The sequence below is a fragment of the Dasypus novemcinctus genome, chromosome 10, assembly GCF_030445035.2.
Source record: "Dasypus novemcinctus isolate mDasNov1 chromosome 10, mDasNov1.1.hap2, whole genome shotgun sequence".
Taxonomy (NCBI): Eukaryota; Metazoa; Chordata; class Mammalia; order Cingulata; family Dasypodidae; genus Dasypus; species Dasypus novemcinctus.
In genome coordinates, this window is record NC_080682.1 from 84,076,692 (window position 1) to 84,099,226 (window position 22,535).

The 22,535-nt window shown below is 41.3% G+C and overlaps 1 protein-coding gene across 1 annotated transcript in view; it reads right to left on the bottom strand.

Moving 5' to 3' along the window:
- AMPD3 (adenosine monophosphate deaminase 3) overlaps positions 1–1,923 on the bottom strand; it is a 176,976-nt gene extending 175,053 nt beyond the window's left edge. Inside the window, exon 1 of the mRNA XM_058305753.2 lies at positions 1,799–1,923. Within this exon, the coding sequence (XP_058161736.1) occupies positions 1,799–1,847 (49 nt within the window). The 5' untranslated portion in view covers positions 1,848–1,923. The remainder of the gene's footprint in view (positions 1–1,798) is intronic.
- Between the last annotated feature and the right edge of the window lie 20,612 nt (positions 1,924–22,535).

Below are 22,535 nucleotides of genomic sequence, written 5' to 3' on the forward strand. Positions count from 1 at the left end.
ATAAAGGAAGCAGTTATTTCCCCACACTCCCATCTAAGACCCATCTTCTGAGTATTTCTTGCCTTAATATTAGCCTTGTTCCAGGAGGACTGAGTATTGAAGTGTTCGCTTCATGGAAAACTTCAACTTCTAAATGATATCAGAATAAGTATTCTGACCACAGAACACTGCAAGTATGATTCTAACAGCTCAGTCTATGCTGAGCCCCATAAAGTCCAGTTAAGTACTTTTTCATATTCTCTCCTCTGGTATGAATTTATGAGTAGGATTATGAGTTTTCCAGCTATCTTCGATGTCACAGCTCCTAAGCTTCTGTGATTGACCAGTTGAAAGCTGGCTTATCCATTTTCTAAGAGCAAGCAATAATAATAGACAGGGAAGCAGACTTGGCCCAATGGATAGGGTGTCCTCCTACCACATGGGAGGTCCACGGTTCAAACCCCGGGCCTCCTTGACCCGTGTGGAGCTGGCCCATGTGCAGCGCTGATGTGCGCAAGGAGTGCCCTGGCCCTGCTTAGGGGAGCCCCACGTGCAAGGAGTGCACCCCGTAAGGAGAGCCGCCCAGCGCAAAAGAAAGTGCAGCCTGCCCAAGAATGGCGCCGCACACACGGAGAACTGACACAAGATGACGCAACAAAAAGAGACACAGATTCCCAGTGCCACTGATAAGGATGGAAGTGGTCACAGAAGAACACACAGCAAATGGACAGAGAGAGCAGACAACTGGGGGTGGGGGGAAGGGGAGAGAAATAAATAAAAAATAAATAAATCTTAAAAATAAAAAAAATAATAATAATAGATAGATGGCAGTCTAAAAACTCGCTTAGTAAATAAATACTGCTCCAAAACAACCATTTGGAAAGATCAACTCTACCTAATATGACAACAGTTTACACAATCTTGCCAAACATTTTAATTCCTTGGAGTGACAGAATATTAAACCCTCTCCATTTCAGAGTAAGATCTTTGCTCTGTATTTGCATAAAGCCCATCAGTCATTTTACTAGTAATTTCCTCTTTTAGGAGACAGACAGCTGCTTACAATTTTTAAATAACAGTTCTTTTCAGTCTCTACTTACTCAGATATCCAGAAATCTCTGGGTCCAATCTTAAGCTCACCATGTTATACCCTCTTTATTGACAGAGGAAACAAGTTCTGTGGAATTCACTAACCTGCCTGAATTCACACACTTAGTGAATGAGAACACTGAAACTGGAGTAGTAGGAGTACTAGGTGCTCTTGTTCTTGCCCCTACACCAGGCCACACTTAGTCTGAAAGGAAATGCTACGTATCACGAAAACATGCTGTGTGAAGCCCAGCCAAACATGTCATAAGCTGGTCTCATTCAGCTTGGAATTACAAGCAGCACAAACAATAGAGGAGCCTTCAAAATGAACTTCCGTTTCCAGGATGAGAAGGAAACACAGGGACACAGCATGTAGGAGACACCTGCAGTGAGCAGGGACCCATGCCAAAGAAAGGGTGTAAAGAAGAGCCTGGAAATAGAGGACTCTGAGGGGGATGTCACATTCATTCTTCCATCCCATAAACTTTCACCAAGGGCATCCTTTGTGCTAAGCAATGGGCAAACAACAGGGAACAAGCCAGGGCCCCTGCCCTTCTAGGCCTCACAGTCTATTAGAAGGAACAAACCAATAAATACACAACTTATATTCCTCTGATTCAGAAGCAAGGAACATCCTGATTAAAATATCTATGGCAACTCAGCATTTGTGCCAAAGGATTGTGGTGGCCTCGACTGGCCACCATTTCTTTTTGTACCAGTTCTATCATACCTGGAATGGAATCAATCCTAGGAGCCTGCCGTGGTGGGACACCCAACATGATCCTTCCAATCTTCTTGAGCTGCTCACTTCCCTTGTAATCATTTTACCCTGGAATGTTTTGGACTTCGAGGTACAGTGCGTGACTATGACTATTGTCAACAGGCAGTGACATAAAGCAACGGTTGTCTTTGGCAAAGGCCAGCTGAGCAAATGCTTAACTCAGAAGCCTGTTCTAGGATTTGTGAAAACAAATTACATCAGTGCTTACCCGGAGTCACCCAACCAGGCTAAAGAGTGTTTTCTTCTGTGCGTGTGCATGTATGTCAGCTCCTACTTCAAGTGTCATGAAGGAACTCTGCATAGAGTGAAGTCGCACAAAAGTCTCCATACTTCAGTACTTTCCAATGCTATCAGGCAGAGCCCTTGGAAAACCCACTTGGCAGGGAGGCAGACATTCTGAGAATTCTCTGTATACCAAGCCCTGTGCTGTCATGGGGGAGACACAAGAGGTCAGCCAAGGTCATAGGCTCCCAGGGAAATAGACATTTACTGAGTGCCTTGCATGGGCTGGATACTGGAACAGGGATTTCACTTACTTCCTCTCATTTAATTATAACCCATGTATATTAGTCAGGATTCTCTAGGGAAACAGAATGGACAGGAGCTATATATAAAATGTAAATTTATGAGATTTTTTTAAATAGGAATTGACTCACACAATTGTGGGGATGGGCAAGACCAAATTCCATAAAGCAGGCTGCAAGCTGGGAACTCTGATGAGGGTTTTTGATGAATTCCCCAGGAGAAGCTGGCAGGCTGAGGTAGAGATGGAAATTCTCTCTTCTGGTTGTTGAAATCATTACTTCTCCTTTTAAGGTCATCAACTGATTGGATGAAACTTCTTTCAATGTTGAAGGCAATCTCCTAAATTGATTGTAGACGTAATCAGCCATAGATGTAATCAGCCATAGGTGCAATCAACTTACTGGTGATTTAAGTCCACGAAATATCCTCACAGTAACTATCAGGCCAATGCTTTCTTGAACAAACAACTGGACACCATAACTTAACCAAGTTGACACATGAACTTAACTATCACACCATGTGTGACCAACCACATGACATCACCCTGGACCCCACCTTGAAGCCAGGATCAGCTTTTAAGTATACTCCTAAAAGCAATAGTGAGTAAGAAAGGTTTTACTGCAGGTTTTGTGAGGACACAGAGGAGACATTTACATTACAGATCATTAGTAAATCTTTTTTTTTGTTGTTCCTTGTATCCACTTATTTTTTTTTGTCTTTATTTTTTTAATGTTACATTCAAAAAATATGAGGTCCCCATATACCCCCTACCCCCTCTCCCCACTCCTCCCCCCATAACAACAACCTCCTCCATCATCATGAGACATTCATTGTACTTGGTGAATATATCTCTGAGCACTGCTGCACCTCATGGTCAATGGTCCACACCATAGCCCACACTCTCCCACAGTTCCCGCAGTGGGCCATGCTGGGAAATACAATGTTCGGTATAATGTCCCCACAGCACCACCAGGACAACTCCAAGTCCCAAAAACGTCCCCACATCACATCTCTTCCTCCCACTTCCTACCCCCAGCAGTCCATTAGTAAATCTTAATCAAACACCGCCATTAGTCTTCTCCCTTGTCTCCTTCCCCAGTCTAACTACCTTGTAGCTGAGTTCTCTCCCTCTCTCCCTCTCTCCCTCCTTCCCTTTGTTCCTTCCTTCCTCCCCATTTAAAAAGCTTCTAAAGAGCCCCTCCACAGCTCCCCCTGTCGCTTGCCTAACCCTCCACTCAAAAGTCTAATAGTTAGCCAAAAGGCAAGAATGCCCAATTATTCCTCAAGCTGGACCCTTATGAGTCTCAGTTTATCTCATTTATTTATTTACAAGTAGCTGGAAAGTGCCCAGCACTGTTTAGGGAGCAAGGGATTAGTAATGAATATGATCGACACAAATATCTGTCCTCATGGAGCTTCCATAATCCTCTTAGCTAACCATTTTTACAAATAAGAAAATTGTTCAGGGTCAGTTAATCCCACAGAGTCAGACATATGAGAGCCCAGGGACAAAATCAAGCCTAGAAAAAGCAGTTGGCAGGACCCGTGCAGGGTTCCCGAGGCTCCAGCCAGCACCCTGGGGTTTGTGGCCAGGCTTTGTGCCAAAAGCCTGGAGACCTAGGGAGAGGCACTTGGGTGTCATGTTACAAGAGCAGCCCTAGGAAACAAGTCAGGGTTCAAGTTCCAGCACAAACCACTTACTTGGACTAGTTACTTAACTCTTTCTAAGTCTCAGTTTTCCAATCTGTAAAATGGTGATTAAGACAAAACTTACTTATAGAACTTGGTATGGATTAAATGGTAGCGTATGTAAATGGCTTATCACTGTAATTAGCACTTAGTATGCATTATGTGATCAGCTAGTGTTACCTATTATTATTAACTCTCGAGGGCCTCAGTTTTCCCTTTTTAAATAACATTACTTAATTTATGGGTTGTTGTGAGGGTAGACTGACACACACATACATTGTGTCTACCACATGTAAGCTCTATGAATAAGATGTATTCATTCATTTAATTTTGTTTTTTTGGTTATTGTTATTAAGTAGAAACATTGGTCTGTTTTGTAGTTCCCCATAATTTATCAACCCAGCCACCCTTCTGGGAACAGCCTTTCTCACAATTACTGCCCCCCCATCCCCAGCCTCCTGACCAACCAACCCTATTCATGAGGTTTCATGGAAGCCAACATGTTAGTACAATATGACCCTTCCCCCAAGCACTTGAAACAAGCTGGACTAATCAGACTCCTTCCCCAAGGTATTTTCAACTGGAACAGGAAAGAGAGGTCTCTCTCCAATGAGCTGAAGTTACAATGACTAGCAGTCATGTTTTCAGCCACATGAACTGAAACGAAGAGATCAGTCTTCAGTAAGAATAAAGAATGAAACTGATGTGCAGAGAGAAACAGAGATGAGATATAGAAGATTGAGTTAGCATTTGGGGGCCTGGTTTCATTTCATTCCTAAGGGCCAACTGCAACTTAACTTTGAGTTCCCGAAAACACTTTTGTAAATAAATTCCTTTCTTTTCTTAAACTGTTTTGATTTGGGTTTCTAATCCTTGCAATTAATAAGAGTTATAACTAAATACAGGTCTAATCCAGCTGATTTGGCTTTGATACATGGGTTACACCAGCCAGGAAGTCTCCTCTCTAAGGATTTAACCCTTGGATCTGATTGAAGAAGTTTATCAGAAAAGTTCCATGGGATCCCAGCCATTAAGGGTGTATGGAGATGTGTGCTATATGAAACAGTGGCTTATTTCAATCCCCACTAGACCAGAGAGTTGGCTTCTGATAGGACTGACAAGATCTTGGTTGGGTCTAAGACTTCCAGAAGTGTCTGTAAATAGATATACTTCCAAATTAATGAGAGATGGAGATGGGAAAGGAAAAAGATGGTAATACAGTTGATTATTTCCTATACCATTCAGTCTGGGTGGGAAGGATTTCAAAGCTGCCATCAGTTTCTATATTCTCATTATGTGTTGGTCCTGAAGTCCTCTTTCTTGAGTGGTCCCACTAGACCTGCACATCTGTTAATGAAAGAAACCATCACATTGATAGGCAAGAAAGCAAACATGTATCTAATTGAATCCCAAGCATAGACTCCTTGAAGAATAAAGAATGAAGAACCAATAAAGGGAAGCAGATGTGGCTCAAGCAGTTGGGCACCCATCTACCACATGGGAGTTCCTGGGTTTGATTCCTGGTACCCCCTAAAGAAGATGAGCAAGACAGTGAGCTGACACAACGAGCTGACACAACGAAGAGAAATGAGAGAGGAGACAGCAAATGCAAACAAGGGGGCGGGGGAATAAATAAATAAATCTTAAACAATCACTTCACTAGTGGCTATGGTTTCTGAATCAAAACTTAGGATGCTTGACCTTCCATATGAACTCTTCTTGTTTTTTAATTTATTTACAAGAAGTATTCATAGAGTCAAAGACAAATGCTTTCTCTGACCAGGAACTCTCACAATCTGAGTCAATGAACTATATAAAATGCTCTGGGTAAGTTTTGGTCTCACCCTAGACTTTGAAGGGGAAATCTCAATTGAGTTCTCCTCACTGGAGTCTTCTTTATATCGAATCTTGATTTTTTATCTGAGGCTCAGAACAGACTCAATAAGGATACTATAAGGGAAATCTCTAAGATAAGCTCCAATAGTTTGAATACTTCTAGCTCTTAGTGTCTCAGTTCTCCCAAGAGAGGCTATCATGAGAGATTACTGCCAAGCACTGGCTGGTGATGCAACTGAAAAAAGACCTTGAATGGAAGGGGGAAATGGTAAAGACAAATGAGTTTATATGGCTAAGAGACTTCAAAATGACCCTTGAGGTCATCAGAGGGGTCACACTTACACACATCTCAGCAGGGTCTCAGAGACAAAGTAGATATAACCCCAGGTGGTGGTGTTCCTGAGGGCTATGGAGACACCCAGGTCCTACAGTCACGGCAGATGGCTCTGGAGTTCAGTTCCTTGTCAGTGGGCCTACTATGGAATTTGTGCTCCTGAGTGTGATGGAGTTGGACTCAGATGTGACCTCTCTACACATGCCTCTTCTTTCACTCTTACTGAATCTGTGGTTGGTGCTGGGGTTGGTGTATGCTCAGGAGACTTGAATCTCTGGACTGTCCATGTGCCAGCAGGGCCCTGAGCCTCAGCAGAGTTGCAACACCTACTCTCTACCCTACAACGGGGGGTGGGGATGGCGGGAGAAATACATTAATAAATCTTTTTTAAAAAAACTATAATCCTTGTTGTGTAGCAATTCTCCAAAATCTACTCGTCAAATGCAGTGAATGTACCACACTAATGAAGGTGGTTGTCAATGTGGCAGGAATGGGGGGTGTGGGGAGTGGAGTATATGGGAACCTCTTATATTTTTTTTTATTTCTCTCCCTTCCCCCCGCCCCAGTTGTCTGTTCTCTGTGTCCATTCACCGTGTGTTCTTCTGTGTCCGCTTGTATTCTTGTAAGCGGCACCGGGAATCTGTGTCTGTTTTTTGTTGCGTCATCTTGCTGCGTCACCTCTCCCTGTGTGCTGGGCCACTCCTGGACGGGCTGCACTTTTTTCACGCAGGGCGGCTCTCCTTATGGGGTGCACTCCCAGTGCATGGGACTCCCCTATGCGGGGGACACCCCTGCGTGGCACAACACTCCTTGCCTGCATTAGCACTGCATGTGGTCCAGCTCAGCACACGGGTCAAGAGGCCCTGGGTACCAAAACCTGGACCTCCCATGTGGTAGGCAGACGTTCTATCAGTTAAGCCAAATCCGCTTCCTTCTCTTATATTTTTTAATGTAATATTTTGTGTGATCTATATATCTTTTTTTAAAAAGATAAAAAATTTAAAATTTTTTTTAAAAAGAGGGAGGCTATCTCATTCTGATAAGAGTCTGACTGTTTGAAAGTGTTTCCTGTTATCATTATATGGAGAGCTTATGGAAAAATACCATTCTCAGTACTAGGGACATAGTAGGTGCTCAAAAGCATCAGTTTCCTTCCTTCCTTCCTTTAGTTGTAGCTCTGTCCCCAGGCTCCATATAGGATGAATATAATCCTCATCTGATCAGAGAAACTCTAGATATTTGGAATCAACTTTCAGAGCTCTTCATTTATTTTTCTCCAGACCATTTAATCTCAATGTCCCAGTCTTTTAGATTGGTTGATCTAGAGGCTCAATTATGTCATCAAGAACATAATCTGTGTCTCTGGTCTCCTGTCCACAGTGTTGGCTTCATCCAGAGACTATTATCTTAGAGATCATAGAATGGCTACTCACTAGAAGGACTATATGATTCAAAAGCAACTATCTGCGAGCCCTTCCAAGAGTGGAAACATTTTTCCCTAAAAGACACTAGTAATATTCTTCTTGCATCTCATTGGCCTAGATTAGCCTAGCCCCTGCTATGCCTGCACCAATCACTGACAAGGGAAATTGGACTGTCACAAATGGTTTAGTCAAATCAGGACCCATCCCTGGAACAGGGGTAGAATAGGCAGCCAGTTTGGGGAGTGATGTCCACTACCTAACATACATCTATAGGCAATTTGATATCCCCTCCAAAATAGTTTTGAATATTCAGGAATAGGGAGAGAAGACTATGAATGAGTGCTTGCATTTCCCTTGTTGTCACCCTGCTTCTTGCTCTATATTTCTACTCCTAGAATTTTTCTTAATTTGCTATGACCATCTTGCCTCCACTGCTGCTGAATTTTCTCCTTTCCTTAAAACATCTCATTAGGGAGCAGATGTGGCTCAAGCAGTTGAGTGCCTGCTTCCTACATGGGATGTCCCAGGTTTGGTCTCTGGTGCCTCCTAAAAACAAACAACCAGCAAACGAAAAGAAACCAACTCAAGGGAGCTGATGTGGCTCAGTAGTTGAGCTCCAGCTTCCCACATATGAATTCTGGAGTTTAATCCCCAGCCCCCAGTACCAAAAAAAAAAAAAAAATAGACATAGACCCCTCTCTTCTTTCCCAATCTCCTGAGCTATATTTATATTACATCAGATTGTACTAACAGCTTTGGTATATTAAGTCAGAGTGTACCCATCAGAGTTCTATCAGAGAAGCAGAAATGCCAGGAGTGGTTTTGTTATAAGAATTTGACCTTTTTAAGCATGGTAACTGTTTAAATAGTTCATGCTGGGCCTTGAAGTCAGAAAGTCAGGCAGCTGGGAAGAAATGATAGATGTAAAGTGGGTAAGAACTGGGACAAATTGGGACCTGTGAGGACAACATGGAACTCATGAAGGTGAAATCCACATTGGTTTCTCACAGCTTTCAAGTCCCTAATTTCACTCATGTGAGCAACTGCAAGAAAACCAGACTCCATTTGCTAAACACACACCTGGTCCAGGAGATGGAGAAGCTGAAGGAGAATATCCAGCACAAGCTGGAGTTGCTGTGGACCTGGCTGCTGGCCTGTACCCACCAGGTGACCCAGCAGATAAATGACAATGCGCATGAGATGCATCAGTGCCTGTGTCCAGCACCACCCTTCCAATCATAAAAGGAATATGGCCCCTGTTTCACTTCCACCTTCCAAATCTCATACAAAGTCTCTCTTGTGCTATGCTAACCTGGAACAATGCAGGGAAGGAAAGTCAGGAAAAAGCAGTTCCACCTTACCTAAATTAACATAATGCAGTCCTGCAGTCCACTCCTTTTCAATTTGCCATCCATATAACCTTATTTTAACTTATTTCAACTTAAATTCCAAATAAATATTATAGATAAATCTTGTTTCTGTCCAACACAATACAACTAACCTTCATAAAACTGAAAACATGCTCCTCATCTTTGGGTGATGTTTATTCCTCTTCTGGCTGGGTCTTTCCCTCTTTGATATATTATAACTTAAATACTAAGATAAATCTACTGTAGTATTAACATATTTTATGTTAGATGGCAGGGGAATTGGAAAGGGGAAGAGGGAACAATGATTAATAAATACAAAAATTCATATGAAAATAAGGAAGGAATACTTATAACCATAACAGTCCTTACTTCTGCAATTCTGTGGAATCTTTTAACTACCTTCTTTTACTACTCATATTCCCTTTGAAATGAGTGAGCACCTAGGCTTGTCATGGTTTCAGGCCTACTAGGGTGACCTAAACAGTCATACATGAAAGGTCTGGGCCATTAGCAGGCCTGCCCGTGTTAGGCCATTGTAGTTTTCCATTAACTTTATGACAAGACATGAGAGTACAAGGAAGCACTTAGAACATGCCTGCATTCCGGATATACTTTCCCTTACCTCCGTCGTGTGGGAGCAATCCAATTTCTCCTTAAGAGCCAGGATCAATTATCCCCATCCTATTTGGTAACATCTTTCTTTGCCTGTTGATTCACTGGCATAAGTAGTCCAAAGTGGCCAAGTGTCTTCACTGCCAGTTTAATGGCACCATTGCCATTTTCCCTAGTAGAAACATTCCTCTCTTGGGAACTAAGACCTCTAAATCAATAAGACCTAAATTTTTGGAGACAAGAAGCAAAAATCTTACCAGAGATCACTAAAGATAGTAGCAAGAGGAACGACTCCCATTTCTACCTCTTGAATTCTGGACCCATAAAGTAACATACATTGTTCACTAATTTAGAGCATATATTATATCCTGGAGGACATTGCCCCTGTTCTGCACGGTGTTTTCATCTTGCTGGCACTGTAACTGAGTCTTCAAAAGGCCATTCCATCATTTTATCAGGCCATCAGTTTCAAGGTAAGGGGGAACATGGAAAGACCAGTGATTTCCATAAGTTTGAACCATCTGCCACACTTCATTTGCTGTAAAATTAGTTTCCTGGTCAGAAGTAATGCTGTATGAAATCATGTAAAGTAATGAATAAGTGTTCCATAAATCCCTGGCTAGAGGTTTTGGCAGAGTTATTGTGAACAGAAAAGTAGATCTGTATGTGGGGCAAGTGTCTATTCCAATGAGAAGAAAGGCATGCCCCTTCCATTATGGAAATCATCCTTTGTAATCAACATTCCAACAGGTGACTGACCAATGTTCTCAGGGAATGGTGTCATACTGGTGGCCCAGTGTTTGTCTCTGCTGTTGGCAGATTGGACACTCAACAGTGGATGTAGGTAGACCATTGTTGGTGAGTGGAAGTCTATGTTGCTAACCTCCATGGGCCAGAAAGAGACAGGGATGGTTAAGGAAAGAAGGTAAAAAATGCCCATAGAAGAGGTCATGTCATCCACCTAATTATTAGGATCCTCTTCTAAATAGATTACTGTTTGGTGGGCATTCATATGAGACCCAAATATCTTCACAACCTGTTCCCATTCAGAGAGTTCTGCGCACGTATCTCTTTCTCAGACCTCCTTGTCAACAACTCATGATCTTTCTAAGATTTTGACCATCCAACCAATCAATTAGCTACCACCCATGAATCAATATAGATCTATTATCTCTCCCTTCAGGCAAAATGAAGAAGCAGGTATATTGTTTTATGTTCTGCCCACTGGAAAATTCTCCTGACTCCTGTCTTTCAGACCTACTCCATGGTGGAACTGCAGTGCTACAGCCATCCACTTATGGATAATGCCAGCATTTTGTACAACTTATCTTCCTTCTTGAAATTTTCCTTCTCAATCAACTTGATATAGGGAACTCCCCATGAAGCCACAGATGGAGGTTGAGAAGGAGGAGGCAAATGTGTAGAAGCACAGGCCACAGGCATCTGTTCCATTTGCTTATACAACTTACTTGTTTTGTCAGGATTTCTTTGAGCCTGATCTCATATATACCACTTCTATTTGGTCATGGATTGCTGCTGTGAATGCCCAACTTTCTGGCTTGGAAGGTATGACAACATCTCATTCTTCATGGACAACTCAGATTGCTTGGAAACTTGGTATGACAATTTGAGGCTTTTTGTGGATTGAAAGGATCATTTTCTAGGAGCTAATTCATTTCTGTGGGTATGAGACTTTGATTGGAGTGGATTCAGTTGGGGGGGTCTTTTATTGGATTTCTTTTTTTTTTTTAAGATTTATTTTATTTATTTCTCTCCCCTTCCCTCCTGTTGTCTGCTGTGTCCATTCACTGTGTGTTCTTCTGCATCTGCTTGCATTGTCAGGCAGCACTGGGAAACTGCGTCATCTTGCTGGGTCGGCTCTCAGTGTGTACGGCGCCCCACTCCTGGGCGGGCTGCACATTTTTCACACAGGGCGGCTCTCCTTGTGGGGCTCACTCCTTGCACGTGGGGCACCCCTAAGTGGGGGCGCCCGTGAATGGCATGGCACTCCTTGCGTGTGGCAGCACTGCACGTGGGCCAGCTCACCACACAGGTCAAGAGGCCCTGGGTATCAAACCCTGGACCGTCCATATAGTAGGCAGACACTCTATCAGTTGAGCCACATCTGCTTCCCTGATTGGATTTCTTCAGTGAGGCGTAACCCAGGGTGGGCCTTGGCCCTTTTCCTGGAGTCTTTTATAAACAGAGGACTGAAAGCAGAGACACACAGGAAAAAAGCAGCAAAGACACTGAACAAAGGCCACCTGGAATCAGTGGAGCACAGAGGCATGGAAAGAAGCCCCCAAGTGCATAGGCCCATGGAGCAGCTCAAAACTGAAGAGACGAGGCCTAGAGGAGAAGGGAGAGATGAGCCCACCAGTGTTTGTCCTGCCACGTGCTTGATTGCTCACGGCTGATGGAAGACCTCTTTAGATGACATTGCCACGTACATGCCTGATGGCACATAGCTGCAACTTGGTGAGACAGCATCTTTTGATGAAGCCTTGAATTGGACACTTTCATGGCCTCAGAACTATAAACTTTTAACCTAATAAATCCATCCATTATAAAAACCAACACATTTCTGGAATATTGCTTGGGCAGCATTTAGCAAGCTAAGACACTTGGTAACTCAGGCCCAAGTATTATCTCTACCAAGACCCAGTAACAAATTAGAAACTTTTTCTCAAGAAATAGCTATCTTCAGAGGATGACAAAGCTCCAAAACTTTAAGTGTCTGGATTGTGATTCACTTATAGGAGCATGCCAAAGTTTCCATACAATGTCGCTATTTGCCACTTCAAACACCAGTAGATGTACTGCATTATACAATCTAAGCAGTAGAATAATTTGCATGGCAGCCTGAACCTGGATAGCCTTCTCTTGCTTTGGGCCCCACTCAAAACTGGTAGTTTTTTTGGCTTCTCAGTAAATCAGTCAGAAAAGTATGTCCCGTTGAGTTATATGTTGCCTCCAAAATCTTCTTTAGATAATACCCCCTAGTTATTGTGCCTCTTTCTTAGTGGTAGAAAGAGCAGATGCATGAACTTCTTCTTTACTTTGAAAAAGATGTCACACTGTTCCCAAACCAGTGCATTTCTAGAAATTTTACCAAACTGAAAAGACCCTGAATATTTACAGAATTTATTTTCCACCTTATGGATGTTGTCTTTCTTTCCAGTGTATCTAGAGCAGTTGCTCTTTCTTGTTCACCAGGAAGCATGTCAGCATCAATGTAATGGACCAGTGTGATGTCTTGTGGAATGGAAAGGCAATCAAGGTCTGTTTGGACAATATTATGACCTAGAACTGCAGAGTTGAGATAGCCCTGAGGTAAGATAATGAAATGTGACATTGGCCCTGCTAACTGAAAGCAAATTGCTTCTCATGGGCTTTACTAATAGATGGTTAGGAGAAAAGCATTCAGGTCAATAGCATACCAAGTGCCAGGGATGTGTTGAATTGTGCCAGCAGTGAAACTACATCTGGAATCACACCTGCAAATGGAATTACCACCTGATTAGGTTTATAATAATTCATTGTCATTCTTCAAGATGCATCTCTCATAAGACAGGCATTTTTATGTTAGCCACTTATAGATGAGGAGACAAAATCAACAGGGCTTCACACAGCTATTAAGGGGAAGAAGTAGGATTTGAATCCAGCATCCATTATGCTTTATTGTCCTATGACAGCCTTTACGTTATGATTACTCCAGTTTGGATCAGGCACCTACCTTTGATCTAGGTCATGTAAGGACATATCAGTCACCACCACCACACCACACCCCCAGGAACTAAAAGGGAATTAGTTATCAGAAAACAGGTGCTGGGAGTGGGTGTAGCTCAGTGGTTGAGTTCCTGCTTTCCATGTACAAGGTCCTGGGTTCAATTCCCAGTATCTCCTAAAAATATGTGCTGTTCATAGAAGATTAGTGAAGGAAATGCCTGATTGAATAACAGATATTGGTTACATGAACCTTGTCTTTATTGAGCTTTATCTTTATCCCCTGTAGTAGGAAATACAGATAAATAAACAGATAATTACAAAACAGTGTGGCTAAGTGCAATGATAAGAAGAATCAGGTCTTCTGAGAACACATAGGAGATACATTTAACTCAAGCATGAGAGTCAAAGGAAGGTTTCCGAGAGGGAGTTGTAGTTAAACTGAGATGTGAAATGATGAGTAGGAGCTGGCCAGACAAATTGGGGCAGGGCAAGAGGAAGAAACTATAGGTAGCAGAGCAGCAAGTGCCAACACCCTGAGATGGCAGACAGCACAGTGGGTTCTAGATAAGTCAATTGATAAGTGTGAAGAAGGGAAGGGTGGGAAACGGACTTGGCCCAGTGGTTAGGGCGTCTGTCTACCACATGGGAGGTCCGCAGTTCAAACTCCGGGCCTCCTTGACCCGTGTGCAGCTGGCCCATGCTCAGTGCTGATGTGCGCGAGGAGTGCCCTGCCACACAGGGGTGTCCCGCGGGTAGGGGAGCCCCACGCGCAGGGAGTACGCCCCGTAAGGAGAGCCGCCCAGTGTGAAAGAAAGTGCAGCCTGCTTAAGAATGGCACCACCCACACGGAGAGCTGACACAACAAGATGACTCAACAAAAAAGAGACACAGATTCCCATGCCGCTGACAACAACAGAAGCGGACAAAAAAACAAGATGCAGCAAATAGACACAGAGAGCAGACCACTGGGGTGGTGGAGGAGGGGAGAGAAATAAATAAATAAATAAATCTTTTTTAAAAAAAAAGGAAGGGAAGGGCAAGAAATGAGGCTGGATGGGTGATCATGAAAGGACTTATAAACTTTGTTAAGGAGTTTGTGTTTTATCCTGAGGACAATAGGTATTGAAGAGTTTTACAAAAGGGGATAGCATGACAGTTTTACATTTTAGAAAAATGGCTAAGATTACAGAGTGAAGGCTGAACAATAGGAGACCAGTTAGGAGGCTACTGTAATAGCTGAAAGAAAAAATGGTGGTCTGAAAAACTATGGTTGTAGCAAAGGGAATGGAGACAAGTGGATGGTTGGAGACACAACTGATAGGCAGTTTGGCAGATGTAAAAAGGAAAAGTCAAGGATTACCTCCAGAAACTGGGTGATTGTGGGTGAATTATGGGACCATTCTCTGCAACGGGGAACACAGGTTTAGGGATAAAATGTTATGGGACATCCAGTTGGCTACTTCTAAAAGGCCACAGGCATCTGGAGCACATGAAAAAGATTAAGACTGAGTTTCAGTTGTGGGAGCCATTCAGCATATGAGTGGTAAGTAAAGTTCAAGAATGTAGAGAATGAGAAGAAAAGAGAACCATGAGATGTTAATCCAACAAAGAATTCAACAGGAATTGAAAAAAGGCGGGGATGGGGAGAAATATTCCATGTCAGTTGAAGGTCTAAAAGTTTCCCAAACACGCAAAAAGAAAAATTCACTTTTGAGCATAGATACTCAGGACGTGTAATCATAATAATCATAATAACTAATATTTATTGGATATTTAATATGTGCCAGTTCTAAATGCTTTACATGTATTATCTCATTTAATCCTCACAATATCCCCATTTTATAAATCAGAAAAGAGAGGCACAAAGAGATTTAGTAACCTGCCTCACGTCACACAGCCATCAGGTGACTAAGTTGGATTTAAATCCAAGCCTTCTCATAGTAGATCCTGTCAAGCAATGCTGGCCCCCATGATAAACAAATTGGCATATATTTCACAGGTCACATTATAAAGTAAAAAAATTAATACTTTGTTGCTATAAAAATCCTTTCCCTACAACTGGATCTTTCCAACAGACTATTATTTTTAATATTTTTAGATCTGCTATTAGGTGTGGTACAGTTGCTGAAAATGTTGTGATGTGCCAATTTCTACCACTCCTCAATTTCAAAGTGTTTTGCAACTTACAACAAAAACATGAGCCAAAAAGATTATGCTTTTTGTTTAAATGTGTCTCTTCAAGAGAACTTACCCTCAAACAACTGAAACTTGGGGCAGGATCTCTAAGAAAGGATTTTATTACACAAAAACTTGGAATTTCCCCATCTTGAAGCCCAGCAATATCATTTTCAACATTTTCTGTGTCCCATAGCTAAATAATTAATCCTAGCAAAAATTGCGTACAGTTATTAAACATCTGAAATAGATGATTAGATTATCGGTGAAGTATTTTTTCCTGCTATTTGATTGCATAAGTCACGTTGTAAAATACTGAAATTTCCCAGGTTGTCCAATGGTTTAAGAGATAGAAAACTTGAAGTCAGCGTTGCCCTGGTCTTTCCAGATTATGTAGCAAAGTCACTTCTCTGGCCCCACTTGAAAAGCCCCTGGAAGAATGTTTGTAATATGAAACTGATAAACATTTGTATATGCAGAGAGGATATTTTGAAGAAGAGAGTTAGCACTCTCAGGATTGGGATTCTCCTAGGGACGGGAGTAGATATGGGGCTGGTTGGAGGTAGGGGAACTTATGTTTTTATTGTTTGAATTGAGTTGCAAAAATGTATTAATTGCAATTGTGTTCTTGAAAACAGTGGTTTAAACCATTGGTTCTCAAACTTGGTTTTAGAAACTATGGAGGTTTAGGTTCTACCATCAGAGATTCTCCTTGCTATTCAACTGGTGGTATACAGGGTGACCTAAGCATTGGGCACTTAGAAACCTCCAGAGGTGATTCGAATGGGCAGATAACTTTGAGAACCAATTTAATAGTTTAAAGAAATAAAGGTTTTTTCTCATGTAACACAAAATTGAGAAGTCGGTGGACCAGGAACAGTATAGTTGCTAAAGTATGTCATCAAGGAATCAAGTTCCTTCCAGTTTTCAGCTTTCCATGTCTTGGTAACAAGATGGCTACTGCCTTTAGGCATTTGATCCAAGCTTCAGGGTGGAAGAAGGAAGAAGGACAAAAAAGCTACTCCTTACAAATCTTTGCCTTTTTATTCAGAAAAGGAAGCCTACATCGGGAACTTCTGCCAACTTCTCATTAACTCAAACCATATTATATGGCTACCTCAGGTTGTAATGAAGTCTAGGAATTTGTGTATTTTGCTTTCCATTCTCTATATGAGAGATGAAGGCAAGGGAGGTTGCAATGGTTACTGAATGAGCCAACATACAGTATCTGCCAAACATGAATGTATTACATTTGTAATTTTTTAAAAATATAAAATAGAGGTATAAAAACTGTAAAGAAAAAAACATATCTGGGAACAATTTCATCATAACCTGGCCTGCCCACCACTCTATTTTCTATTTACAGTTCAGTCCAAACCCCGAATCTGTCTGCTACTTTTTCTGAGGCTGTAGTAATTAGTTAATATAGCAGCCTTTCAAGACCTAAAGTTTCATTCCAATAGAAAAGAAGTAGTGGAATCACCACTACTGGTGAGTGGAATCACCACAAAATCCTCCCAAAACTCCTGGCCTCCTTTTGCCTGATAGTCTCCAAGATAAATTTAATTTCTCTGCTGACCTGACGTTCACATTAAACTATTTACTGCCAAGGGTTTGAATTACTGCAAATATGTCCCTTGGGTTTATCCCAGTTGAATTAATAATCAGAGCCCCCGCCATAATCTCTTGCTTGGCAGTTACTCTTACTCCAACCTCCCTCCTGAACTTAAGACTCATGATTTCCAACATTCTGCTGGACAAGAACACCTCGATGTCCCATAGGCAAATCAAACTTAGTATGTCGTCATGATCTCATGATCTTCCCCCTCCAAACTTCTGTATTTCCCCATCTCAGTGAATGGTACACCATGGATCAAGCCTTTCAAACTGCAAATCTCAGAACTGTCCTCAAATCCTCTCTTTCCTTTATGCAGTCAATCTAAATTTGGTTAATTATACCACATAAATGTTTGTCTAATCTATCCTTCCTCCTCTACTTCAGGCTCAATAATTCATCTTCTACCTAGATTATATAGCAAAAAAACTACTAAAATGCCCTGAGCAGGAACAAACCTTGCCCCTTCAAGGGATGGAAACAAATATGAATGGGATAGGAGCATAAAGAGCAAGGAAGGGAGTGGCAGGAGAAGAGGTCAGAGGCTGGGGCTATGTAAACCCCATTGAGGAGTCAGATTACATATATATATATATAAAACTATGATGGTCAGAAAGAGTGCTGACTTAATATACTCCTCTATTCACCCTCCGCATTGGCCCCTAATTGCCTTTGTAAAGCATAGATCAAATTGTATTTAAAACCCTATAGTGATACCCTAGTTCCGAAAGGACAAAGGTTAACCTCCAAAGCACAGGATACCAAGCCCTTCACAGCTTGTACTTGGGGCACTTTTCCAAGCCAGTTTCTTCTACTCTATACAACTTCCAAATTTTACCCAGCCATACTGAATATTTTACTCTTCTCTGTACATTCCTTACCTTCTTGTGTCTCTGAGCTTTGGTACATGCTATTCCCTCTCTTGGAATGCCTTACTCTGCCCTTCTCAACTTAGATGACTGCAGAGATGCAACTCCCCCAACTGACTGCTCCTCCTGTGACATCCCACAGCTCTTGAAACACTCATACATTCTCTGCCACAACAAACTTCAGAAGAGCAAGCTACCCAAATCAACCACTTCTCCTTCACTTCCAAGGTTTGAGCAGCTGGACAAATCATCTCTATCTTTTAGATTTTCCAGGCAGAAGTCAGACAAAAGACCCTCCCCATCACCCCACAATTGCAAGGGATATATATCAAGCTCTCAGAGTAGCCCTGTTGAATCCCTTCTCTCTTGTCCTGAGGTGATGTGAGAAGTTCTGAGACTTCTCTCGAGGTAAGGGGAGATAAAACTCACTGCATAGTGGAGGAGTTTGGCAGTTCCTAAGGAAGTTGAATATTGATTTGCCATGTGACCCTGCAATACCACTATTGGGTATATACCCAGAAGAACTGAAAGCAGTGACACAAACTGACATCTGCACACTGATGTTCATAGCAGTGTTATTCATGATTGCCAAAAGATGGAAACAACCCAGGTATCCATCACTGATGAATGGATAAACTGTGGTGTATACCCATGATGGAATATTATGCAGCTGTAGGAAGAAAGAAGTCGAAAAGCCTATGACAACATAGATGAACCTGGAGGACATTATGTTGGGTAAAGCAAGCCAGACACAAAAGGACAAATACTGTATGACTGCACTATGAACTAAATATATTGTGCAATCTCGCTGAGTTACTAAATTGAATATAGGTCACCAGAAAATAGAATGAGGTTAGAGAATGGAAAGCTGAGGGTTAACTTGTACAGATTGGTTAAAATGATATGTGTTAATATTTGGAAATGAATAGAAAAGGTGAAAGCACAACATAATGTTTGTAACTAGCAGTACTATTTTAAGGGTATGACAGTGGTTTAAAAGGAAAGTCTAAGGTCATATATATTACTAAAAAGAAAGCTAAAAAAATGTAACATGTGAATGTATAGCATAGCAATACCACATGCAAAACATGAATATGGGTAAATTGCATATATGACTGTTTTTCTTTGAAGCTGAACTAATATCTGTTAATAGTACAAGATGTTTATTTCAGACAAAAAAAATCACATTATGCTAAGTGAAAGAAATGACACAAAGTACTATATATTATATGATTTCATTTATAAAAAATGTAAATATAAACCAATTTATAAAGATGAAATTAGATTAGTGGTTATGTAGGGTTGGGGAAGGATAGAGGGATTGAGAGACTGCAAAGGAGTATGGATTTTCTTTTTGGAGTAAAGAAATTGTTCTAAAATCTTATGTGGTGATGAATGCACAACATGGTGATTATACTAAAAGCTATTGATTATATACTTAGGATAGATCAGATGGTATGTGAATGTAGCTCAATAAAACTGGTTAAAAATAAGTAAATAGTTGTGTAAGAATAGCCAGAAATAGCAGCTATGTACAGCAGGGAAAGCATAGAGAGATTAAGAGGTGAAGAATTGTGTTTGTTTGTTGTTTATTATTTATTATTATTATCATTGAAATAATGAAAATGCGCCAGTAATGATTGAAGTGATAAATGCACAATTATGTGATTATACCAAATATCATTGATCGTACACTTTGGAAAAATAGTATGCTTTATTAATATATATCAGTAAAATTGATTTCTTAAAAACATTTTTTAAAAACCTCGCTGCACAACTTTCCCTTAAGAAATCCTCTTTACAAATCCTCTCTTCTCCACGGAGTTTCTACCTTTGATCTAGGCAAGAAGTTTAATTAATTACGTTATCAGTTTTGGGTATCTACTTTGAATATTTGCTTTAATATCTGATAGCTAGTATCTTGTGTTGGATATATCTATAAGCTTTCCACTCCCTTTTTTGTGTCTTCCTATGATATGCTGTGGAGATTGGAAAGGTGGAAGAAAAAGAAAAAAAAAAACTCCCTTGTTGTAGGAATCCAGTTGGCAGGATTCAGTTGCCTGCGGTTGTAGAACTGAGGGTTTCAGTTTCTTGGTGCCAGAGGTTGCCCTCAGCTCTTAGAGGCCACCCACAGTTCCTTGGTATATGTGGTTCTTGTTTGCTTCAAAACCAACAAAGGAGCAAGAGACTCCAGGAAGATGGGTGCTACACTCTTACACAACATAATCACATAATCACATGAATCCCATCACCTTTGTTGTATTTTGTTGGTTAGAAACAAGTCATAGCTCACACTCATGTTTAAGAAAACAGGATTACCCAAGGGTGTGAATACCAGGAGGTAGGGATCATTGAGGCCATCTTAAAAGTCCATCACAACTGGCTTCTCCTTTCTTTTTCCTCTTCCTGACTCTTTCAGGGTTTCTACAATCAGGACCCTGAGCCTATTCAATGACCACAGAAAGAGGGAAAGGGACAAGTGCCTGTTCTAGCACACACTGGCCATGTAAGAGGTATCTGGGGGCAATAGTTTGTGCTGCTGTGATGGGAACCCCAGCTGCCTGAACTTTTCTTACCTGCTGCTACCAGCTCCAATGAGCCCCCAGAAAGAAAGAATTATTCTCCCCTACATTCAACAAAGACCCCAGAGTACAGAGCATACTACTCTGCAGCAGCCACCAACACAGGGAGTATTGCTCCGTCACTGTTATTGTGCTCGTTTTGTGACCCCTGTCAAATTCCAAGCCTCTGAAGGGCCAGGAAGCTTGCCCAATTTATTTTAGTTCCTCACAGTGCCAACTAACATCTGGCACGTGGTAGGTGCTCAATATACTTTTGGAGGAAGAGATGAATTCCATATTTTAAAGACAAATGACTGCTGTGCCAGAAACTAAAAAATTTAAACACACAGTTTTTGAGTACTTAGAAAAGAATAAGATCCATACAGCCAAATCCTGAAGTCATAGAAAAGAAGCCAAAATAGACGAAAAAGAAAATGAAGTTGCAAATGATTGTCTTTTATAAAAGAAAAATGATAGTAATGGGTATTGATAGTGATAATAACTGGCACAATGGATATTGTTAGTCATTGTCTACATTTTCTTTTTCTGTATTATGTGACAATTTTACATTTTGATTAAAACCAAAGAAATATAATATTAAGAACATTGGGGGAAGCAGACTTGGCCCAGTGGTTAGGGCATCCGTCTACCACATGGGAGGTCCGCGGTTCAAACCCCAGACCTCCTTGACCCGTGTGCAGCTGGCCCATGCGCAGTGCTGATGCGTGCAAGGAGTGCCCTGCCATGCAGGGGTGTCCCCCGCGTAGGGGAGCCCCACGCACAAGGAGTGCGCCCTGTAAGGAAAGCCGCCTGGTGTGAAAGAAAGTGCAGCCTGCCCAGGAATGGTGCCGCACACACAGAGAGCTGACACAGCAAGATGACAGCAACAAAAAGAAACACAGATTCCCATGCCACTGATAACAACAGAAGTGGACAAAGAAGAACACGCAGCAAATAGACACAGAGAAGAGACAATGGAGGGCGGAAGGGGAGAGAAATAAATAAAATAAATCTTTAAAAAAAAAAAAAAAGAACATTGGGAACCCAAGTGGCTCATCAATTAATCATGCATTTCCTTTTTTAAAAAAAATTATACATTTATTATACTAAAGAACAAGGGGAATTTAATTTAATTTTTAAAAAGTGTATTGAGAGCCTACCGCAAGCAAGGTATAGTGCCATTGCCAGACTGCTAAGGGCCAAACTGCCAAAGGCAATGCCAAAGGCAGTGTAACTTGATCTCAGTAAGACATTAGATAAAGCATTTTATGATCCTGTAATGGATCAGGTGGGGAGAGTGAGTGATGTGAAAGTATTATTAGATGGTTTCACTGCTGACTGAATAGCTAGACACACAGAAGGTTGATAAATAACTGAGCTCCTGTGCAGAGTCACAGGACCCCTCTTGAACTCTGCCCTAGTCAACATCTTTATATTAATACATGACTTGAATGAAGAAGGTAAGCACAAAGATTAGAGTAATGGCTAATAGAAGACAGAAACAAAAATGCAAAATAATCTGAACAGCATGAAATTTAACAAGGATCATTGTAAAGTTCTGTACTTAGTTTAAAAAATCAGCAGTAGAAATTCATGGGGATTCCTGGCTTGGGAGCAGTTCATGCAAAGAACAACTGGGTTTTTAATTGACCACAAATTCATTATAAGGTATTAATGGAATGTGACTGGGAAAAGCAAAGGCCAGGGCAATGCTTGACCACAGTCATAAATCTAATGACCAGATAAGAGGGTGGCAGTTGAATCCTGTTCTAGTCAGATCACAATGGAGTTCTATTTTCACTTCTAGGCATCCATTTCACTGTTGAAATATGGCACCCTTGACCCATTTGGGGGAAGTAATGTTTTCTTACACTCCTTCTCCATCCTGTGTTCTAGCATATTCTCAGAAGTAGTATGCTAAAATGAGACAAATAAGCTCTACCCTTC